Below are 24,060 nucleotides of genomic sequence, written 5' to 3'. Positions count from 1 at the left end.
TGTCTGTTTCCATCTTGTCCAGCTGTATCTGTAACATTTCACGTAAACCCTGTTTCTTGTCTGCATCGAAGTAGCGGTCCTTGTACCTAGCATCGAGCATGGTGGCGACACAGTAAAGTGGCTCAGAGAGAATGCCACCGACTCGCTTGTTCACAGCCTCTAGTAGAGTACATTCGGCAGTTTTGTTGAGCAGGCGTTTCGTGAAGCTAATTGCAGTGACACCCATAGCAAGTAGCTCATGGATGTGCGTTTCAACAATACTGTGTAACTCCGGTATGGCTACATCTGAAAAATAGGGCCTACTTGGTAGTGTGGGGCCCGAGATGCTCGACCAGTCGGCAAAAGCCAACATCATCCACGACAGAGAGCGGTTGATTGTCAAGGGCAATGAATTCCATTATCTTGGCGTTAATGGATTTTGCGTTTTGAGTTGTCTCACTAAAATTCTTTGCAAATTACAAAAGGTTTAAGAACAATTTTACTCACATAGTTTGGATATCCAAAAAATAACAAATTCCAAGAATTATTAAATAATATGAAGTCAGCTTGGAAAATCATTAATCAACTGTTATAGTTGTAGATGGAGTTCTTATTCATCTCAATTGTTGGAAATAAGACCTATTGTGTTCCTGATGTTGTTTCATGTGACTTTCTGTAACTGTTTTGGTGAATGTGGGTTCCTCTGTTAAAGAAAATTGAGAATACTTCTGGAAATCCCTTGTCTGCTTCCTTTTGATCTTCCTGATGTTATGGAGGTGATGGCGGTAACTGGTAACTTAAAGATTTCATCATGTTATTAGTCACTACCCTAAACCGTACTTTGACATTCAGAGTCCTGCACTTTGCTTAATTTATCTTTGCCTCGATCCTGGCTAGTCTCCCACAGTCCCTGCCACTGGAAAACATCCCCACAGCGTGATGCTACCACCACCATGCTTCACTGTAGGGATGGTACCAGGTTTCCTCCAGACGTGACACTTGGCATTCAGGCCAAATAGTTAAATCTTGGTTTCATCAGACCAGAGAATCTTGTTTCTTATGTTCAGTCCTTTAGGTGCATTTTTGGCCAACTCCAAGGGGGCTGTCTTGTACCTTTTTTTAAAATGTATTTTGTATATTTTTTTTACTGGCCACACTACAATAAAGGCCTGATTGGTGGAGTGCTGCAGAGATGGTTTTCCTTCTGGAAGGTTCTCCACAGAGTAACTCTAGAGCTCTGTCAGAGTGATCATTGGGTTCATGGTCACCTCCCTGACCAAGACCCTTCTCCCCCGATTGCTCAGTTTGACAGCTCTGTGAAGTCTTGGTGGTTCCCAACTTTTTCCCATTTTAAGAATAATGGAGGCCACTGTGTTCTTGGACCTTCAATGCTGTCAAACAAATGTTGGTACCCTTCCCCAGATCTGTGCCTCGATACAATCCTGTCTTGGAGCTCTTCTGACAATTCCCTTGACCTCATGGCTTGGTTTTTGATCTGACTGTCAACTGTGGGACCATATATAGACCGGTGTGTGTGCCTTTCCAAATCATGTCCAATGAATTAAATCTACCACAGGTGGACTACAATCAAGTTGTAGAAACATCTCAAGGATGATCAATGGAAACAGGATACAGTTGAGCTCACATCAAAGGGTCTAAATACATATGTATTTCTGTTATTTTTAATACATTTGCATATATATATCACACACACACACACACACACACACACTCACTACCATTCAAATGTTTGGGGTCACTTAGAAAATGTCCTTATTTTTTTGTCTATCAAAATAACAACTTGATCAGAAATACAGTGTAGACATGGTTAATGTTGTAAATGGGTATTGTAGCTGGAAACGGCCAATTTTTATTTTTTTATGGAATATCTACATAGGCGTACAGAGGCCCATTATCAGCAACCATCACTTCTGCGTTCAATGGCACGTTGTGTTAGCTTATCCAAGTTTATAATTTTGTTAGCACAGCTGAAAACTGTTGTCCTGATTTAAAGAAGCAATAAAACTGGCCTTCTTTTAGACTAGTTGAGTATCTGGAGCATCAGCATTTATGGGTTTGAATACAGGCTCAAAATGGCCAGAAACAAAGAACTCTATTCTGAAAGTCGTCAGTCTATTGTTCTGAAAAATGAAGGCTATTCCATGCGAGAAATTGCCAAGAAACTGAAGATCTCGTCCAACGCTGCATACTACTCCCTTCACAGAACAGCGCAAACTGGCTCTAACCAGTACATTAGTGTTTCTCAAACTAGGCAGCCTCCTTTAAAACAGAGTTTAATGGCTGTGATAGGAAAAAATTGAGGATGGATCATCAACATTGTAGTTACTCCACAATACTAACCTAATTGACAGTGAAAATGAAGCCTGTACAAAATAAAACATTCCAAACATGCATCCTGTTTTTGCCGTAAGGCCCTACAGTAAAACTGCAACAAATGTGACACAATGCCCTGAATACAAAGCGTTGTGTAGCGGTTTCCCCAAACATCACTGAGTACCATTCTTCATATTTTCAAGCATGGTGGTGGCTGCATCATGCTATGGGTATGCTAGTCATTGATGAGGACTAGCGAGTGTTTTTATTTATTTTTATTTTTTTGCAAAAAGAAGCCGATTAGAGCTAAGCACAGAAACTCTTAGAGAATACTGAGCCGGTCAGTATGCTTTTCAACAGACACAGAGAGAAAGTTACCTTTCAGCATGCCAATAACCTGAAATATAAGGCCAAATATGCACTGAGTTGCTTACCACAGTGTTCCTGAGTGGCATATTTACAGTTTTGACTTAAATTGGCTTGAAAAATCTATGGCAAGACTTGAAAATGACTCTAGCAATGATCAACAACCAACGTGAAACTGTTATTTTTATTTTTTTAAGAATAATGTGCAAATATTTGTACAATCCAGTTGTGCAAAGCTCTTAGACTTACCCGGAAAGACTCAGGGGTGTGAATACTTAAGTAAATGAGATTTCTGTATTTCATTTTCAATACATTGGGATGGTTGAGGGGAGAAAAATAATGCATTTAATACATTTTGAGTTGGCTGTAACAAAATGTGGTGTAAACACTTTCTGAAGGCACTGTATATACTTTCTAAAACATTATTTGGTTATGTTTCCAAAGGTATTGGGTAACTGATTTATTTTAATGTTTTTCAATGAACACAATAGCATTATCCTGAGTTTGTTACTGTAGACTATCTGCTACTGTGTGCATGGAACAGTAGTTATTCTGGAAAAAGGGATATTTTGAAATATAACTAAATGTTATAGGTCCCAGTTTTGGGACTGGTGTGGCAGATAATAGTTCCTGTAACAGGATAGATGATGAAACGGGAGAATGTGGCTTCTCTTTCAAAGGTTCTCTCAATTATTTTATTCAACATTCTCTAGTGCAAACTGTCTTTCTGTCTTTTAATTGTATTTCAATGTTTTCTTGTTTTTTTGTCTTTAATCTCACATCCCTGACATTACTTCATACACATATCAAACATGCATCAATTTACACATAAAAATATTTAAATCCAATTCACATCCTCCAATTCTTTACATTTGTACCCCAAACACTTAATTTGAATTAGCCTGTTTAGGCTATAATTATGAAGTTGATTGTTGCCCACTATAGCCCCATAGGAGACTGTAAAACATGAAAGCCTTTAAAGACTGATATAACTAATTTGTACATCCCCTTGGTCCGTACAATTGACCTTATTTTAGTGCCCCAAAAACATAATACTTCCATTTCAACTGTAATGTCAATACCATTGTAAAGCACAATTTCTCCCCTTTCCAACAGAATCAATTACATGACCTAAACGCTGCCCGTTTCTGCATAATTCAAGCAGAGCCCTGTCGGGTCTTTTTTTTAAATGGCCTGTGGGGAAGCGAAACTAATGCGTGCTAGTGAGAAGGAGAGATGTTGTGTGAAAAAAAGCATTTTTCCCACTCGATCTGTCCAACTTATCGCCTCAAATGTAAATAAAACACTAATGAGTTTTTATATAATGTGTCATTACATACCTATTTGAAGGTTTGTGTCGAATTTGAATCGGGTTTTTAGGGTTGTGCTAAAGTGATCTTAGAAGTAAACAGCGGCTTTGAGAATGATGATCGCATGCAATGATGACGCAAAAAATGACTAGGTTTTAAAAAGATGAGAAGTGCTCCACCTGGTGGAGAGATTGTAAGACAGAGTTGCTTTATGCGTGCTCTACGTTACGACATGACACGATGTAACGGAGTGTCTGTTTTTTTTCAGCTTTTCTCCAATACTATAGAGCCATTACCATGTTGATCAATACTTACATTTACATTTTACATTTAAGTCATTTGGCAGACGCTCTTATCCAGAGCGACTTACAAATTGGTGAATTCACCTTATGACATCCAGTGGAACAGCCACTTTACAATAGTGCATCTAAATCATTTAAGGGGGGGGGGGGGGGTGAGAAGGATTACTTTATCCTAGGTATTCCTTAAAGAGGTGGGGTTTCAGGTGTCTCCGGAAGGTCCCACTTGAATAGAAACCTAGTTCACACCCCCAATTTTGAAGTCATCACAGTCGCTAAAGTCCAATTCGTTTTCTTTGTAACCTCGTTTGAATGTTGCGCACATTTGTACGGAATGGGGTGAGTTTTCGTTACTTCATACCCATGCTCAAAATACATTCACCCAGTGTAAGAAGAGCTAATAGAAAGACAAGACTATTGCAACTGACATTAATGTTAATTATTGGAAAATGACTGAACAAGCTAGCGTAACACTAACCGGAGCAAGCCAACAGCTAGCAGCTTTTCTAACATTTACAGTACGACAATTAGAATGTTCTTAAACATTGCCGTTACAACATTAAATTCTCTAAACCCTTAGGCTATTGTTAGGTGTGTCTTTTTCAAAAATAAAGCTGTTAAGTTAATTTATGAATTTATCCTGTGTTACAGGAACTTATGAAACGAGAGAACCGTAATCCCAGATCGCATATAGTGCCAAGCAAACATGTCTCACTGCCTCCTACTGGCCAACAGCAGTATAAATTCATCGCAATGGCGAGAACTTGGAGTGACATTTCGGTAAAAGCATTCTTCCCCAATGAAAAACAACACAAATGTAACTGTACATTTAGTGTGCGTGACACTAATCTCTTTTGCAAAGATAATAGTAACTTCAGGCCAGTTAATATTCTACCTCTGGTGTTGGTTGTTTGTAGCAGAGTAACTGATTGCCCACCTCAACAACAGCCCCTTCACATTACACTCCATGCAGTTTGGCTTCAGAGCGAAACACTCCACAGAAACAGCCCAACTGCTTTCTTCTGGGAAAAAAAGTCCAAGATGGGCAAAGGGGGCGTTGGGGCTGTGTTTCTGGACCTAAGGAAGGCTTTTGATACTGTTAACCATGAGATTCTCATCACAAAATTGTCCAAGTTCAACTTTTCCCCTGATGCCTTTAGATGGATGAAATCATACCTTAAAGGCAGAACTCAGTGTGTCAGAGTGAGCAATAAGCTGTCGCCCACTCTTAGCTATGATGTGGGTGTGCCCCAAGGGTCAATACTGGGGCCCCTCCTGTTCAGCTCGTACATTAATGACCTGCCTTCTGTCTGTACTTGGTCTGAAGTTCAAATGTATGCAGATGATGTGGTGATATATGTGCATACAAACAACAAGCTGCACACTAACTCACTAATGTAATGGTCCAGGTTATAAGGTGGCTCAGTGACTCATGTTTGCATCTCAATGTGAAAAAAAACTGTCTGCATGTTGTTCACAAAGTGGGCAACTGATGCTACTGAGCCAGATGTCTGTGTGTCAGGGGAGAAGCTCCAGGTGGTATCTGATGCTACTGAGCCAGATGTCTGTGTCAGGGGAGAAGCTCCAGGTGGTATCTGATGTTACTGAGCCAGATGTCTATATGTCAGGGGAGAAGCTCCAGGTGGTATCTGATGCTACTGAGCCAGATGTCTGTGTCAGGGGAGAAGCTCCAGGTGGTATCTGATGTTACTGAGCCAGATGTCTATGTCAGGGGAGAAGCTCCAGGTGGTATCTGATGTTACTGAGCCAGATGTCTATGTGTCAGGGGAGAAGCTCCAGGTGGTATCTGATGCTACTGAGCCAGATGTCTGTGTCAGGGGAGAAGCTCCAGGTGGTATCTGATGTTACTGAGCCAGATGTCTGTGTCAGGGGAGAAGCTCCAGGTGGTATCTGATGTTACTGAGCCAGATGTCTATGTGTCAGAAGCTCCAGGTGGTATCTGATGCTACTGAGCCAGATGTCTGTGTCAGGGGAGAAGCTCCAGGTGGTATCTGATGTTACTGAGCCAGATGTCTATGTGTCAGAAGCTCCAGGTGGTATCTGATGTTACTGAGCCAGATGTCTGTGTCAGGGGAGAAGCTCCAGGTGGTATCTGATGTTACTGAGCCAGATGTCTATGTGTCAGAAGCTCCAGGTGGTATCTGATGTTACTGAGCCAGATGTCTATATGTCAGGGGAGAAGCTCCAGGTGGTATCTGATGCTACTGAGCCAGATGTCTGTATGTCAGGGGAGAAGCTCCAGGTGGTATCTGATGCTACTGAGCCAGATGTCTGTGTCAGGGGAGAAGCTCCATGTGGTATCTGATGCTACTGAGCCAGATGTCTGTGTCAGGGGAGAAGCTCCAGGTGGTATCTGATGCTACTGAGCCAGATGTCTGTGTCAGGGGAGAAGCTCCAGGTGGTATCTGATGTTACTGAGCCAGATGTCTGTGTCAGGGGAGAAGCTCCAGGTGGTATCTGATGTTACTGAGCCAGATGTCTATGTGTCAGAAGCTCCAGGTGGTATCTGATGTTACTGAGCCAGATGTCTGTGTCAGGGGAGAAGCTCCAGGTGGTATCTGATGCTACTGAGCCAGATGTCTGTGTCAGGGGAGAAGCTCCAGGTGGTATCTGATGCTACTGAGCCAGATGTCTGTGTCAGGGGAGAAGCTCCAGGTGGTATCTGATGCTACTGAGCCAGATGTCTATGTGTCAGGGGAGAAGCTCCAGGTGGTATCTGATGCTACTGAGCCAGATGTCTGTGTCAGGGGAGAAGCTCCAGGTGGTATCTGATGCTACTGAGCCAGATGTCTGTGTCAGAAGCTCCAGGTGGTATCTGATGCTACTGAGCCAGATGTCTGTGTGTCAGGGGAGAAGCTCCAGGTGGTATCTGATGTTACTGAGCCAGATGTCTGTGTGTCAGGGGAGAAGCTCCAGGTGGTATCTGATGCTACTGAGCCAGATGTCTGTGTCAGGGGAGAAGCTCCAGGTGGTATCTGATGCTACTGAGCCAGATGTCTATGAGTCAGGGGAGGAGCTCCAGGTGGTATCTGATGTTACTGAGCCAGATGTCTATATGTCAGAAGCTCCAGGTGGTATCTGATGCTACTGAGCCAGATGTCTGTGTCAGGGGAGAAGCTCCAGGTGGTATCTGATGTTACTGAGCCAGATGTCTATGTGTCAGAAGCTCCAGGTGGTATCTGATGCTACTGAGTCAGATGTCTGTGTCAGGGGAGGAGCTCCAGGTGGTATCTGATGTTACTGAGCCAGATGTCTATATGTCAGGGGAGAAGCTCCAGCTGGTATCTGATGCTACTGAGCCAGATGTCTATGTGTCAGAAGCTCCAGGTGGTATCTGATGCTACTGAGTCAGATGTCTGTGTCAGGGGAGGAGCTCCAGGTGGTATCTGATGTTACTGAGCCAGATGTCTATATGTCAGGGGAGAAGCTCCAGCTGGTATCTGATGCTACTGAGCCAGATGTCTATATGTCAGGGGAGAAGCTCCAGGTGGTATCTGATGCTACTGAGCCAGATGTCTGTGTCAGGGGAGAAGCTCCAGGTGGTATCTGATGTTACTGAGCCAGATGTCTGTGTCAGGGGAGAAGCTCCAGCTGGTATCTGATGTTACTGAGCCAGATGTCTATGTGTCAGGGGAGAAGCTCCAGGTGGTATCTGATGTTACTGAGCCAGATGTCTATGTGTCAGGGGAGAAGCTCCAGGTGGTATCTGATGTTACTGAGCCAGATGTCTATATGTCAGGGGAGAAGCTCCAGGTGGTATCTGATGCTACTGAGCCAGATGTCTGTGTCAGGGGAGAAGCTCCAGGTGGTATCTGATGTTACTGAGCCAGATGTCTGTGTCAGGGGAGAAGCTCCAGGTGGTATCTGATGTTACTGAGCCAGATGTCTATGTGTCAGAAGCTCCAGGTGGTATCTGATGTTACTGAGCCAGATGTCTGTGTCAGGGGAGAAGCTCCAGGTGGTATCTGATGTTACTGAGCCAGATGTCTGTGTGTCAGGGGAGAAGCTCCAGGTGGTATCTGATGTTACTGAGCCAGATGTCTGTGTCAGGGGAGAAGCTCCAGGTGGTATCTGATGTTACTGAGCCAGATGTCTATGTGTCAGGGGAGAAGCTCCAGGTGGTATCTGATGTTACTGAGCCAGATGTCTATATGTCAGGGGAGAAGCTCCAGGTGGTATCTGATGCTACTGAGCCAGATGTCTGTGTCAGGGGAGAAGCTCCAGGTGGTATCTGATGTTACTGAGCCAGATGTCTGTGTCAGGGGAGAAGCTCCAGGTGGTATCTGATGCTACTGAGCCAGATGTCTATGTGTCAGAAGCTCCAGGTGGTATCTGATGCTACTGAGCCAGATGTCTGTGTCAGGGGAGAAGCTCCAGCTGGTATCTGATGCTACTGAGTCAGATGTCTATGTGTCAGAAGCTCCAGGTGGTATCTGATGCTACTGAGCCAGATGTCTATGTGTCAGAAGCTCCAGGTGGTATCTGATGCTACTGAGCCAGATGTCTATATGTCAGGGGAGAAGCTCCAGGTGGTATCTGATGTTACTGAGCCAGATGTCTATGTGTCAAGCTCCAGGTGGTATCTGATGTTACTGAGCCAGATGTCTATATGTCAGGGGAGAAGCTCCAGGTGGTATCTGATGTTACTGAGCCAGATGTCTGTGTGTCAGTGGAGAAGCTCCAGGTGGTATCTGATGCTACTGAGCCAGATGTCTATGTGTCAGGGGAGAAGCTCCAGGTGGTATCTGATGTTACTGAGCCAGATGTCTATATGTCAGGGGAGAAGCTCCAGTTGGTATCTGATGTTACTGAGCCAGATGTCTATGTGTCAGAAGCTCCATGTGGTATCTGATGTTACTGAGCCAGATGTCTATATGTCAGGGGAGAAGCTCCAGGTGGTATCTGATGTTACTGAGCCAGATGTCTATATGTCAGGGGAGAAGCTCCAGGTGGTATCTGATGTTACTGAGCCAGATGTCTGTGTCAGGGGAGAAGCTCCAGGTGGTATCTGATGTTACTGAGCCAGATGTCTATGTGTCAGAAGCTCAGGTGGTATCTGATGTTACTGAGCCAGATGTCTGTGTCAGGGGAGAAGCTCAGGTGGTATCTGATGCTACTGAGCCAGATGTCTGTGTCAGGTGAGGAGCTCCAGGTGGTATCTGATGTTACTGAGCCAGATGTCTATGTGTCAGAAGCTCCAGGTGGTATCTGATGTTACTGAGCCAGATGTCTGTGTCAGGGGAGAAGCTCCAGGTGGTATCTGATGCTACTGAGCCAGATGTCTATGTGTCAGAAGCTCAGGTGGTATCTGATGTTACTGAGCCAGATGTCTGTGTCAGGGGAGAAGCTCCAGGTGGTATCTGATGTTACTGAGCCAGATGTCTATGTGTCAGAAGCTCCAGGTGGTATCTGATGTTACTGAGCCAGATGTCTATATGTCAGGGGAGAAGCTCCAGGTGGTATCTGATGTTACTGAGCCAGATGTCTGTGTGTCAGAAGCTCCAGGTGGTATCTGATGTTACTGAGCCAGATGTCTGTGTGTCAGGGGAGAAGCTCCAGGTGGTATCTGATGTTACTGAGCCAGATGTCTGTGTCAGGGGAGAAGCTCCAGTTGGTATCTGATGTTACTGAGCCAGATGTCTATGTGTCAGAAGCTCCATGTGGTATCTGATGTTACTGAGCCAGATGTCTATATGTCAGGGGAGAAGCTCCAGGTGGTATCTGATGTTACTGAGCCAGATGTCTATATGTCAGGGGAGAAGCTCCAGGTGGTATCTGATGTTACTGAGCCAGATGTCTGTGTCAGGGGAGAAGCTCCAGGTGGTATCTGATGTTACTGAGCCAGATGTCTATGTGTCAGAAGCTCCAGGTGGTATCTGATGTTACTGAGCCAGATGTCTGTGTCAGGGGAGAAGCTCCAGGTGGTATCTGATGCTACTGAGCCAGATGTCTGTGTCAGGTGAGGAGCTCCAGGTGGTATCTGATGTTACTGAGCCAGATGTCTATGTGTCAGAAGCTCCAGGTGGTATCTGATGTTACTGAGCCAGATGTCTGTGTCAGGGGAGAAGCTCCAGGTGGTATCTGATGCTACTGAGCCAGATGTCTATGTGTCAGAAGCTCCAGGTGGTATCTGATGTTACTGAGCCAGATGTCTGTGTCAGGGGAGAAGCTCCAGGTGGTATCTGATGTTACTGAGCCAGATGTCTATGTGTCAGAAGCTCCAGGTGGTATCTGATGTTACTGAGCCAGATGTCTATATGTCAGGGGAGAAGCTCCAGGTGGTATCTGATGTTACTGAGCCAGATGTCTGTGTGTCAGAAGCTCCAGGTGGTATCTGATGTTACTGAGCCAGATGTCTGTGTGTCAGGGGAGAAGCTCCAGGTGGTATCTGATGTTACTGAGCCAGATGTCTGTGTCAGGGGAGAAGCTCCAGGTGGTATCTGATGCTACTGAGCCAGATGTCTGTGTCAGGGGAGAAGCTCCAGGTGGTATCTGATGTTACTGAGCCAGATGTCTGTGTCAGGGGAGAAGCTCCAGGTGGTATCTGATGCTACTGAGCCAGATGTCTATGTGTCAGAAGCTCCAGGTGGTATCTGATGTTACTGAGCCAGATGTCTATGTGTCAGGGGAGAAGCTCCAGGTGGTATCTGATGCTACTGAGCCAGATGTCTGTGTCAGGGGAGAAGCTCCAGGTGGTATCTGATGTTACTGAGCCAGATGTCTGTGTCAGGGGAGAAGCTCCAGGTGGTATCTGATGCTACTGAGCCAGATGTCTATGTGTCAGAAGCTCCAGGTGGTATCTGATGTTACTGAGCCAGATGTCTATATGTCAGGGGAGAAGCTCCAGGTGGTATCTGATGTTACTGAGCCAGATGTCTATATGTCAGGGGAGAAGCTCCAGGTGGTATCTGATGCTACTGAGCCAGATGTCTGTGTCAGGGGAGAAGCTCCAGGTGGTATCTGATGTTACTGAGCCAGATGTCTGTGTCAGGGGAGAAGCTCCAGGTGGTATCTGATGCTACTGAGCCAGATGTCTGTGTGTCAGGGGAGAAGCTCCAGGTGGTATCTGATGTTACTGAGCCAGATGTCTATATGTCAGGGGAGAAGCTCCAGGTGGTATCTGATGCTACTGAGCCAGATGTCTATGTGTCAGGGGAGAAGCTCCAGGTGGTATCTGATGTTACTGAGCCAGATGTCTATATGTCAGGGGAGAAGCTCCAGGTGGTATCTGATGTTACTGAGCCAGATGTCTATATGTCAGGGGAGAAGCTCCAGGTGGTATCTGATGTTACTGAGCCAGATGTCTATATGTCAGGGGAGAAGCTCCAGGTGGTATCTGATGTTACTGAGCCAGATGTCTATGTGTCAGAAGCTCCAGGTGGTATCTGATGCTACTGAGCCAGATGTCTGTGTCAGGGGAGAAGCTCCAGGTGGTATCTGATGCTACTGAGCCAGATGTCTGTGTCAGGGGAGAAGCTCCAGGTGGTATCTGATGCTACTGAGCCAGATGTCTATATGTCAGGGGAGAAGCTCCAGCTGGTATCTGATGCTACTGAGCCAGATGTCTGTGTCAGGGGAGAAGCTCCAGGTGGTATCTGATGTTACTGAGCCAGATGTCTGTGTGTCAGGGGAGAAGCTCCAGGTGGTATCTGATGTTACTGAGCCAGATGTCTGTGTCAGGGGAGAAGCTCCAGGTGGTATCTGATGTTACTGAGCCAGATGTCTGTGTGTCAGGGGAGAAGCTCCAGGTGGTATCTGATGTTACTGAGCCAGATGTCTGTGTCAGGGGAGAAGCTCCAGGTGGTATCTGATGCTACTGAGCCAGATGTCTATATGTCAGGGGAGAAGCTCCAGGTGGTATCTGATGCTACTGAGCCAGATGTCTGTGTCAGGGGAGAAGCTCCAGGTGGTATCTGATGTTACTGAGCCAGATGTCTATGTGTCAGAAGCTCCAGGTGGTATCTGATGTTACTGAGCCAGATGTCTATATGTCAGGGGAGAAGCTCCAGGTGGTATCTGATGCTACTGAGCCAGATGTCTATATGTCAGGGGAGAAGCTCCAGGTGGTATCTGATGCTACTGAGCCAGATGTCTGTGTCAGGGGAGAAGCTCCAGGTGGTATCTGATGCTACTGAGCCAGATGTCTATGTGTCAGAAGCTCCAGGTGGTATCTGATGCTACTGAGCCAGATGTCTGTGTCAGGGGAGAAGCTCCAGGTGGTATCTGATGTTACTGAGCCAGATGTCTGTGTCAGGGGAGAAGCTCCAGGTGGTATCTGATGTTACTGAGCCAGATGTCTGTGTCAGGGGAGAAGCTCCAGGTGGTATCTGATGCTACTGAGCCAGATGTCTGTGTCAGGGGAGAAGCTCCAGGTGGTATCTGATGTTACTGAGCCAGATGTCTATATGTCAGGGGAGAAGCTCCAGGTGGTATCTGATGTTACTGAGCCAGATGTCTATGTGTCAGAAGCTCCAGGTGGTATCTGATGCTACTGAGCCAGATGTCTGTGTCAGGGGAGAAGCTCCAGGTGGTATCTGATGCTACTGAGCCAGATGTCTGTGTGTCAGGGGAGAAGCTCCAGGTGGTATCTGATGCTACTGAGCCAGATGTCTGTGTCAGGGGAGAAGCTCCAGGTGGTATCTGATGTTACTGAGCCAGATGTCTGTGTCAGGGGAGAAGCTCCAGGTGGTATCTGATGTTACTGAGCCAGATGTCTGTGTCAGGGGAGAAGCTCCAGGTGGTATCTGATGTTACTGAGCCAGATGTCTATGTGTCAGAAGCTCCAGGTGGTATCTGATGCTACTGAGCCAGATGTCTGTGTCAGGGGAGAAGCTCCAGGTGGTATCTGATGCTACTGAGCCAGATGTCTATATGTCAGGGGAGAAGCTCCAGGTGGTATCTGATGCTACTGAGCCAGATGTCTGTGTCAGGGGAGAAGCTCCAGGTGGTATCTGATGTTACTGAGCCAGATGTCTATGTGTCAGAAGCTCCAGGTGGTATCTGATGTTACTGAGCCAGATGTCTATATGTCAGGGGAGAAGCTCCAGGTGGTATCTGATGCTACTGAGCCAGATGTCTATATGTCAGGGGAGAAGCTCCAGGTGGTATCTGATGCTACTGAGCCAGATGTCTGTGTCAGGGGAGAAGCTCAGGTGGTATCTGATGCTACTGAGCCAGATGTCTATGTGTCAGAAGCTCCAGGTGGTATCTGATGCTACTGAGCCAGATGTCTGTGTCAGGGGAGAAGCTCCAGGTGGTATCTGATGTTACTGAGCCAGATGTCTGTGTCAGGGGAGAAGCTCCAGGTGGTATCTGATGTTACTGAGCCAGATGTCTGTGTCAGGGGAGAAGCTCCAGGTGGTATCTGATGTTACTGAGCCAGATGTCTATGTGTCAGAAGCTCCAGGTGGTATCTGATGCTACTGAGCCAGATGTCTGTGTCAGGGGAGAAGCTCCAGGTGGTATCTGATGCTACTGAGCCAGATGTCTGTGTGTCAGGGGAGAAGCTCCAGGTGGTATCTGATGTTACTGAGCCAGATGTCTGTGTCAGGGGAGAAGCTCCAGGTGGTATCTGATGTTACTGAGCCAGATGTCTATGTGTCAGAAGCTCCAGGTGGTATCTGATGCTACTGAGCCAGATGTCTGTGTCAGGGGAGAAGCTCCAGGTGGTATCTGATGTTACTGAGCCAGATGTCTATGTGTCAGAAGCTCCAGGTGGTATCTGATGTTACTGAGCCAGATGTCTGTGTCAGGGGAGAAACTCCAGGTGGTATCTGATGTTACTGAGCCAGATGTCTATATGTCAGGGGAGAAGCTCCAGGTGGTATCTGATTTCATACTTATCATACTTGATTCCAACCTCTCTGTGTAAAAGCAGGTGAAAAATTTAACTCTAACCAAATTCAACCTAGCTAATTTCCGATGTATACGAAATTGATTGACTACAGAAGTAGCTAAACTGTACTTCAAATCTATGACACTCCTCCACTTAACATATTACTTGACTAGTTGGGACCAAGATTGTTGTACAACAATAAAACCCATTCAGTCTGTCTACAAACAGGCTCTCAAAGTGCCTGATAGAAAGCCCAATAGCCATCATCACTGTTACATCCTCAGAAAGCATGAGCTCCTGAGTTGGAAAAACCATGTGCAATACACCAACGCGTATCTTGTATTCAAGATCCTAAATGGCCTGGCTCCCCCTCCACTCCAGTATTTTTGTTAAACAGAAAACCCAAACATATGGCAGCAGATCCACAAGGTCTGCCATGAGAGGTGACTATATATATATATATAAGCAACTTTAGTCAATCTGTTTTCTCTGATGGCTTCCCACACACTGCCATCCGACACACATCTGCACCACCTATCACACTTTCACAAAAGACATGGCTAAAGGCCAATCATACTTGTGAACATAAACCCTAGTTGTGTATGGCCACTTTCCATGTTGTCTGTAGCTGTATTATTATAGAGAAAGAAATTATTTGCTATTGGCCCTCAGGTCCTAAAAATTCTGCACCTGCACCATTGAGAGCATCTTGACTGGCTGCATCACTGCTTGGTATGGCAACTGCTTGGCATCCGACCGCAAGGTGCTACAGAAGGTAGTCCAGACGGCCCACTGCGTCACTGGGGCTGAGCTCCCTGCCATCGATGACCTCTGTACCATGCAGTGTCAGAGGAAGGCCCTAAAAATAGTCAGACTCCAGCCACCCATGTCAGACTGTTCTGTCTGCTACTGCACAGAAAACGGTACCGAACCCTAAACAGCTTCTACCCCCCTTTTTTTGACTCATCACATACTCTGCTGCTACTGTTTAATTACCATCGGTCACTTTTTTCCTAGTTACAGTTGAATTTGGAAGTTGACATACACCTTAGCCAAATACATTTAAACTCAGTTTTTCATAATTCCTGAAGTTTACATACACTAAGTTGACTGTGCCTTTAAACAGCTTGGAAAATTCCAGAAAATTATGTCATGACTTCAAAAGCTTCTGATAAGCTAATTGACATTTAAGTCAGTTGGAGTTGTACCTGTGGATGTATTGCAAGGCCTACCTTCAAACTCAGTGCCTCTTTGCTGACATCATGGGAAAATCAAAAGAAATCAGCCAAGACCTCAGGAAAAATAATTGGAGACCTCCACAAGTTTGGTTCATCCTTGGGAGAAATTTCCAAACGCCTGAAGGTACCACGTTCATCTGTACAAACAATAGTACGCAAGTATAAACACCATGTGCCCACGCAGCCATCATACTGCTCAGGAAGGAGACACGTTCTGTCTCCTAGAGATGAACGTACTTTGGTGCGAAAAGTGCAATTCAATCCCAGAACAACAGCAAAGGACCTTGTGAAGATGCTGGAGGAAACAGGGACAAAAGTATCTATATCCACAGTCAAACTAGTCCTATATCGACATAACCTGAAAGGCCACTCAGCAAAGAAGAAGCCACTGCCAAAAACCACCATTAAAAAAGCCAGACTGCGGTTTGCAATTGCACATGGGGACAAAGATCATTATTTTTGGAGAAATGTCCTCTGGTCTGATGAAACATAATGGAACTGTTTGGCCATAATGACCATCGTTAAGTTTGGAGATTAAAGGGGAGGCTTGCAAGCCGAAGAACACCATCCCAACCGTGAAGCACGGGGGTGGCAGCATCATGTTGTGGGGGTGCTTTGCAGCAGGAGGGACTGGTGCACTTCACAAAATAGATGGCATCATGAGGCAGGAAAATTGTGTGGATATATTGAAGCAACATCTCAAGACATCAGTCAGGAAGTTAAAGCTTGGTCACAAATGGGTCTTCCAAATGGACAATGACCCCAAGCATACTTCCAAAGTTGTGGCAAAATGACTTTGTTGTCCTTAAGCCAAGGTATTGGAGTGGCCATCACAAAGCCATGACCTCAGTCCTATAAGAAAATGTGTGGGCAAAACGGAAAAGTGTGTGCGAGCAAGGAGGCCCACAAACCTGACTCAGTTACACCAGCTCTGTTAGGAGGAATGGGACAAATTTCACCCAACTTATTGTGGGAAGCTTGTTGAAGGCTACCCAAATCGTTTGACCCAAGTTAAACAATTTAAAGGCAATGCTACCAAATACTAATTGAGTGCATGAAAACTTCTGACCCACTGGGAATGTGATGAAAGAAATAAAAGCTGAACTAAATAAATCTCTCTACTATTATTCTGACATTTCACATTCTTAAAATAAAGTGGTGATCCTACTGACCTAAGACAGGGAATTTTTACTAGGATTAAATGTCGGGAATTGTTAAAGAGTTTAAATGTATTGGACTAAGGTGTATGTTAACTTCCGACTTCAACTGTATACATCTTCCTCAATTACCTCGTACCCCTGAACATCAACTCGGTACTGGTACCCCTTGTATGTAGGAAAGTTGTTGTGTAACTATACTGAACAAAAATATAAACGCAACATGCAACATTTTCAGGGATTTTACTCTGTTACAGTTCATATAAGAAATTCAGTCTATTGAAAGAGAAATTATGCTCTAGTCTATGGATTTCACATGACTGGGCAGAGGGACACAGTCATGGTTGGGCCTGGGTAGCCCACTGGGTAGCCCACTGGGTAGCCAGGTCCAGCCAATTAGAATGAGTTCCATAAATTAGTATTACAGACAATACTCCTCTGTTACATAAGGTGGCTGGTCTCAGTCGACCCCGCAGGTGAAGAAGCCAGAGATCCTGGATTACATGTGGTCTGGGGTTGAGAGGCCGGTTGGGCATACTGCCAAATTCTATAAAACAACGTTGGATGCGGCTATGGTAGAGAAATGAACATGCAACAGCTCTGGACATTTCTGCAGTCCGCATGCCAATTGTACAATCCCTTAAATTGAGACATCTGTGTCATTGTGTTGTGACAACTGCATATTTTAGTGGCCTTTTTATTGTCCCAATAACAAAGTTCACCTGTAATGCTGTTAAAATCAGCTTCTTGATATTTCACACCTGTCGGGTGGATGGATTATCTTGGCAAAGGAGAAATGCTCACTAACAGGGATGGTAACAAATTTGAGCACAAAATATGAGATAGTTTTTTTTTTTTTTTTGAAAATGGGACCAATCCTTTACATGATGTGTTTTATATTTTTGTTTAGAATTGAGGACTATCCATGGACATATTACACTGTCAAAATGTATGGCTTGTGTTTGTATTCTGATTTTGGTATGAAATTTTGTGGGGTAAACGCTCAACTCTCATCAACACAACAGGGCGACTTCCTGCTTAAACTTGAACAATGTAATTCAATTTAGCATATTTTCAAGTTTGTGACCTTCTGTAGCTACATTAGGAAGAAGGAATGATGGCAGTCTGGGCAGGTATGTATTTTGTAGTGGATTTCTGTAAGCAGGAACACTGTGCGTGATGTCATGTAATATAGTTAATTTAGTTTATTAACAGTATTATTACTTCACTGTTGCTTGTCCACTGAAAAATTCTGAATGAAACAAACGGAATTAATTATTTTTCTCTACTCCCCCTTTTATTTCCAGTGTTTCGGTGCTGATCTTCAACACCACCTCACACTGCTTCATCTTGGTCAAGCAGTTCCGCCCAGGTAAAACTCCCTACTCCCCATTTCTCTTCGACCAATCAAATCATGTTTCCTCCGTAAGAACAACCTTTTTTCTAAGGACTGGGAATTCACATTCCTTTTCATATTTTTCATAGTTATTAGACAATGAAGAGGGACAGGAAATTAAAGTAAGGTGGAGGAAGTGTGTTAGAAGGGCGTGGGTCAGAATCGAACCCACCACAACCTTTCTTCATCCCTGTCAGGAAATGCCGCTATTGTCACATTGCAAGTTTCTTATCCAGCACCTGTGTATGATATAGGATTTTGCTGAACTGCCACTTGAGCCTGTGGAACAAATATCACCCTTAACCCCTAATATAAGTGGAACAATATCATCCCTAACATGTGGCCTGGGATCTGTCTGGCACATGCTCTCTCCTCCAGCCACCTTTACCCCTGTGGTGTTCACCAGGGTTCGGGTCAATTTTGTATCTGCCAAAGCAGCAGCTATTCTTCCTGGGGTCCAGCAAAATTAAGGCAGTTATACAATTTTAAAAACATTACTATACATTCACAAGGATTTCATAATCCTTTAAGTGTGTGCCCTCAGGCCCTTACTCTACAACACAATATAGTGTTTATGTTATCATGTGTGTGTATGCATGTGTGTGTGCCTATGTTTGTTGCTTCACAGTCCCGCTGTTACATAAGGTGTATTTTTACCTGCTTTTAAAATCTGATTCTATTGCTTGCATCAGTTACTTAATATAGTAGAGAATTCCATGTTGTCATTGCACTATGTAGTACTGTGCGCCTCCCGTAGTCTGTTCTGGACTTGGGGATTGTGAAGAGACCTCTGGTGGCATGTGATGTTGAGTATGCATGGGTGTCCAAGCTGTGTGCTAGTAGTTTAAAACAGACAGCTCGGTACATTCAGCTTGTCAACACTTGATGTCAGTCTCTCTTCCACTTTGAGCTATGAGAGATTGACTTGCATATCATTAATGCATATCATGTACTTTTAAGGGCCAGCTGTGCACACCATCTTAGTTACTATATTCCATGGCTACATCAAGCTTGTGACTTTACAAACTTTTTGGATGCATTTTGTTTTTTTTGGTTGTGTTTTTTGTATTATGTTTAGCCCAATAGGAAGTGAACGGTGAAAGATGTATTGTAATTTTGGAGTCACTTTTATTGGAAATAAGATTAGAAGATGTTTCTGAACATGTCTACATTAATGTGGATGCAACAGTGATTATGGATAATCATGAATGATAACTGAGAAAGTTAGAGGGACCAAGATCATATCCCCCCTAAAATAAAATGCTCATCTCCTCTGCTATTGATAATATGTCAGAGGTTTATTATGTTTTGTTGTAGCCTCAACTTTCTCACTCATTTTTCATGAATTTTATTGCATTCAGGGTTATTTTAGACTGGTGTTCAGAAACATCTTATCTACTAACTTATACAGAAAGTTACTCCAGTCATTTTTCACCATTCAGTTATTATTGGGCATAACCTGAAACCCAACCAAAACAAGCTGCAAATACATCCAGCAAGTGCGTATAGTCACAAGCTTGATGTAGTCATTGTGTGTTAGGAATATGGGACCAAATACTAAACTCTGGACTACTCTAATACACTAAGTGATTTTTGTCCAAATAGTGACGTCTTCAAATGGGGGACTAGATATATAAAGTGCTTTAATTTCGGAGCAGTAAAACATGAATGAAAATACCCTCAAATGAAAGGTGACATTCTGTACTGTCGCCTCATATGAAACATTTGATCTCAAATCCAAGTGCTGGAGTATAGAATTTCAGCTTCAATGTCAATGCATACGGAGGGAAGTGTATCTGTGTCCTCAATTGTATGCATTTTATTTTTTTCAAAAAAATAAAATAATTTCATTTTTTTTTAACCAGTCTCTTATTACGGTGTTGACTTCCACCAGCAATGTTTTTACAAGTTCAGGGGTGTGTAGAGGTATGTGTGTAATGATTTTTTTTTTATTGGGGTACGACTTTACTATACAAAGTTTGTCAGACACTTTTTATATAATTTCAATTGTGGCATATTTGAAGAATAAAAACAGACTGTTTTGAACTGCGCAATCCCTTTTGTTGAGAATTGAAAGGAATGATACATCAACGAGAAAAAGCTATCTGGGTCCCCAGGTCACTATAGTGTAACACATGTTGCGATCTCGCTCTTCCCCATTCTCTCCCTCCACCCTGTCGCATCCTGCAGCCGTGTACATGTGTGAGTGGGAGAGGACCAAGGAGCCAGCCGTGCAGGCAGCGGAGGGGGAGGAGAAAGGGGCTGCGGCTGCAGCCACTGCTATCCCGGAGACTCCCCAGGAGGAGGCTGTTGCTACGGCTGGGGGCGTCAAGACCCAGCAGCCCCCGGGCTCGGCGGGTATGACCTACGAGCTGTGTGCAGGCCTGGTGGACAAGGCCGACCTGTCGCTGGAGGAGATTGCCAGGCAGGAGGTGCTGGAGGAGTGTGGCTACGACGTGCCAGTCGCCAAGCTGCGGAGGATCACCTCGTACAGGTGTGTGTGTGTGCACGTATGGCTCCGGGCTGAAGTCTCCCCTAGGTACAAATCTAGGAGTAGCTTCCCCTCCTGCAATCCTAAACGTATTCATTAGCTGGGAAAATGCAAAACTGACCCAAGATTAGCGTCTAGTTTCACAAACACACACCCACCCTTAACTTCATACAGGCGCACACACACATGCGCGCACACACACTGTCGTGAATAATTGATTTGCTCAAGGTGTGTAAAATGCTGAAGCCAAAGATGAGGCGAATGATTTCTATATTTAAAGGTTTAATAGACAACCAATAGACCCATATGTATATGGGGAGATGCTACGAACCTCTCAGAGGAATGTTTCTTATCTGCCAACCTCAAGGGCAGGCAGGCATAAAATACTCTTACTTATTATTATTATACATATTTTCTACTCACTTATAAAGTTCCTTTTAGAAAGTATTCACACCCCTTGACTTTCCACATTTGGTTGTTTTACAGACATCATTTAAAATGGATTAAATTGAGATTTGTTTGTCACTGGCCTACACACAAAACACCATGTCAAAGGGGAATTGTTTTTATTATGTAATTTTGACATGAATGAAAAGCTGAAATGTCTTGTCAAGTATTAAACTCCTTTGTTATGGCAAGCCTAAATAAGTTAATGTGCTTAACAAGCAACATAAGTTGAATGGACTCACTCTGTGTGCAACAATAGTGTTTAACATATGTATTAATGACTAGCCCAAACATACAATCACACTACATGACCAAAAGAATGTGTACACCTGCTTGTTGAGCATCTCATTCCAAAATCATGGGCATTAATTTACTGCTATAACAGCCTCCACTCTTCTGGGAAGGCTTTCCACTAGATGTTGAAACATTGCTGCGGGGACTTGATTCCATACAACCACAAGCATTAGTGAGGTCAGGCACTGATGTTGGGCGATTAGGCCTGGCTCGCAGTCGGCGTTCCAATTCATTCCAAACCTGTTAGATAGGGTTGAGGTTAGTGCTCTGTGCAGGCCAGTTAAGTTCTTCCACATCGAACTCAATAAACCAGTTATGTATGGACCTCACTTTGTGCACGGGGGCATTGTCATGCTGAATAAGGAAAGGGCCTTCCCCAAACTGTTGCCACAAAGTTGGAAGCACAGAATTGTCTATAATGCATTTTTATGCTGTAGCATTAAGATTTCACTTCACTGGATCTAAGGGGCCTAGCCTGAACCATGAAAAACACCCCTAGACCATTATTCCTCCTCCACCAAACTTTACAGTTGGCAGTATTCATTCGGGCAGGTAGCGTTCTTCTGGTATCCTCCAAACCCAGATTTGCCCGTCGGACTGCCAGATGGTGAAAGCGTGATTCATCACGCCAGAGAACATGTTTCCATTGCTCCAGAGTCCAATGCCGGCCAGCATTTACAGCAATCCAGCCGATGCTTGTCATTGCACATTGTGATCTTAGGCTTTGAACTCTGCAATGAGTGTTACAACCAACACATGGGTGTGGCTGAAATAACCAAATCATCTACTAATTTGTGGGTGTGTGTTTTTAAAGCAGACATTGAATATCCGTTTGAGCGTGGTGAAGTTAATTATACTTTAGATCGTGTATCAATACACCTGGTCACTACAAAGATTCAGGCGTCCTTCCTAACTCAGTTGCCGTAGAGGAATGAAACCGGTCAGGGATTTCACTGAGCCCAATGGTGACTTTAAAACAGTACGAGTTTTTGAAGGCTGTGATGGGAGAAAATTGAGGATGGATCAACAACATTATAGTTACCCCACAATACTAACCTAATTGACAGAGTGGAAAGAAGGAAGCCTGTACAGAATAAACATATTCCAAAACATGCATCCTGTTTGCAGTAATAGTGAACATTTTTCTTTTTTTACAAAGCCATTAACTTTTTGTCCTAAATACAGTGTTGTGTTTGGGTCAAATTGATTACAACATATTACTGAGTACCACTCCATGTTTTCAAACATAGTGGTGGCTGCATCATGAGTATGCTTGTAACTGTTAAGGATATATCTTTTTTTGAGTTTTTCAGGATAAAGAAAATGGAATGGAGCTAAGCACAGGCAAACTCCTAGAGGAAAACCTGGTTTCCACCAGACACTGGGAGATGTATTCACCTTTCAGCAGGACAATAACCTAAAACACAAGGCCAAATCTACACTGGAGTTGCTTACCAAGAAGACTGAATGTTCCTGAGTGGCTGAGTTGATCTATGGCAAGACCTGAAATTGGTTGTTTAGCAATGATCGACAACCAGTGGCAATTTTAGCATGTAAATCTTGGTGGGGCAAAAAAAGAAAAAGATGCATGCCAGCAAAGACACAACACTAAACAATACTGAAAGATTAGTGGAATCTGTGTGGGTAGCAGGACAGGAGGATGACTGACAGTGAAGGTGAACAGGTGGTCACGTGACAGGAATGGATGAGACTGAGGCAGGAATTCCTTTAACCATAAAGTGGTATATTTACTGAGTAGTCTGTGCAGCATCACAAAGGAAACAAATAACATGTATCCAATCAAATTCATAATCAAAGATCAAATCATATTATTCATTCATTATTAACATAATTTAGGGAATCCAACAGTCCAGTTCATTAGCGCAGGGTAGCCTAGTGGTTAGAGCGTTGGACTCGTAACCGAAAGGTTGCAAGTTCAAACCCCCGAGCTGACAAGGTACAAATCTGTCGTTCTGCCCCTGAACAGGCAGTTAACCCACTGTTCCTAGGCAGTCATTGAAAATAAGAATTTGTTCTTAACTCACTTGCCTAGTAAAATAAAGGTAAAATAAAATTAATTAATTAAGAAGTCAATAGTAATCATCCGCGAGTCATTCAGGCTCGTAACTATTTATCATAAATCATGAAAGAATACAAACAGTGAATACAATACAATCTATAATCCCCATTATCAAAGTCAATCAGTTAGCAAACAATGACGTTTCTCATTTCACTCTTTCAATTGTCTTCATGTGTCCATATAATTAATTTCAATACACATGAACCATATCGATTGCATAATTGGCCTATGAGGATCCGTAGGGACGTAATCATTGACAATTCACATTACACAATATGTTTGAAGCGTGCACTCCAAGCCGCGCTCCGCGGTTATAACTATAAACAAAACTGAATGGCCCACTCTCCCGATCGCCACAGATAATTCAGATGAAAGGTAAGAGTCGATGGACTTACGTGGATTCATGGACGCACAGAACTTCTGGATCAGATGGAGTTAAGAGAAAGCAGCGAGATCAGGCGATGGCCATTTCCTCCTTTTATGGAGTTGAGATCTGTCGTACATTTCCACCTGACCTAATTAAAGCACCCCTGGCACAGCTGAGTAAATGGCAATGAATTAAAGGATTTTTCCAACTCCATGGGCCTTTTCTACAAATACATTAATTGCACTATAATGGGGACAAGCAGTGCCCACATACTGTTAGAGCCTAGGGGGTCACATTCGGGCATTCAGAGAGGGGGTATATTAATGTGGCCCTGGTGGCACAAAATCAAAAGTCTGACTGCATGGAGATGCTTCGGAATATGGTCAATACGGGGGACCGTGTTGTGGGTGTTTCAGGGTCTATGGTCAATACGGGGGACCGTGTTG

At 44.1% G+C, this 24,060-nt stretch overlaps 1 protein-coding gene across 1 annotated transcript in view; it reads left to right on the top strand.

Annotated features, from left to right (window-relative positions):
• Positions 1-24,060, top strand: part of LOC135557388 (uridine diphosphate glucose pyrophosphatase NUDT14-like) — a 57,268-nt gene that overhangs the window by 15,634 nt on the left and 17,574 nt on the right. The window contains exons 3-4 of the mRNA XM_064990611.1: positions 17,847-17,911; positions 20,126-20,429. Of these exons, the coding sequence (XP_064846683.1) occupies positions 17,847-17,911; positions 20,126-20,429 (369 nt within the window). The remainder of the gene's footprint in view (positions 1-17,846; positions 17,912-20,125; positions 20,430-24,060) is intronic.

The sequence above is a fragment of the Oncorhynchus masou genome, chromosome 16, assembly GCF_036934945.1.
Source record: "Oncorhynchus masou masou isolate Uvic2021 chromosome 16, UVic_Omas_1.1, whole genome shotgun sequence".
NCBI lineage: Eukaryota > Metazoa > Chordata > Actinopteri > Salmoniformes > Salmonidae > Oncorhynchus > Oncorhynchus masou.
This window is presented reverse-complemented; position numbering and strand designations above follow the sequence as displayed.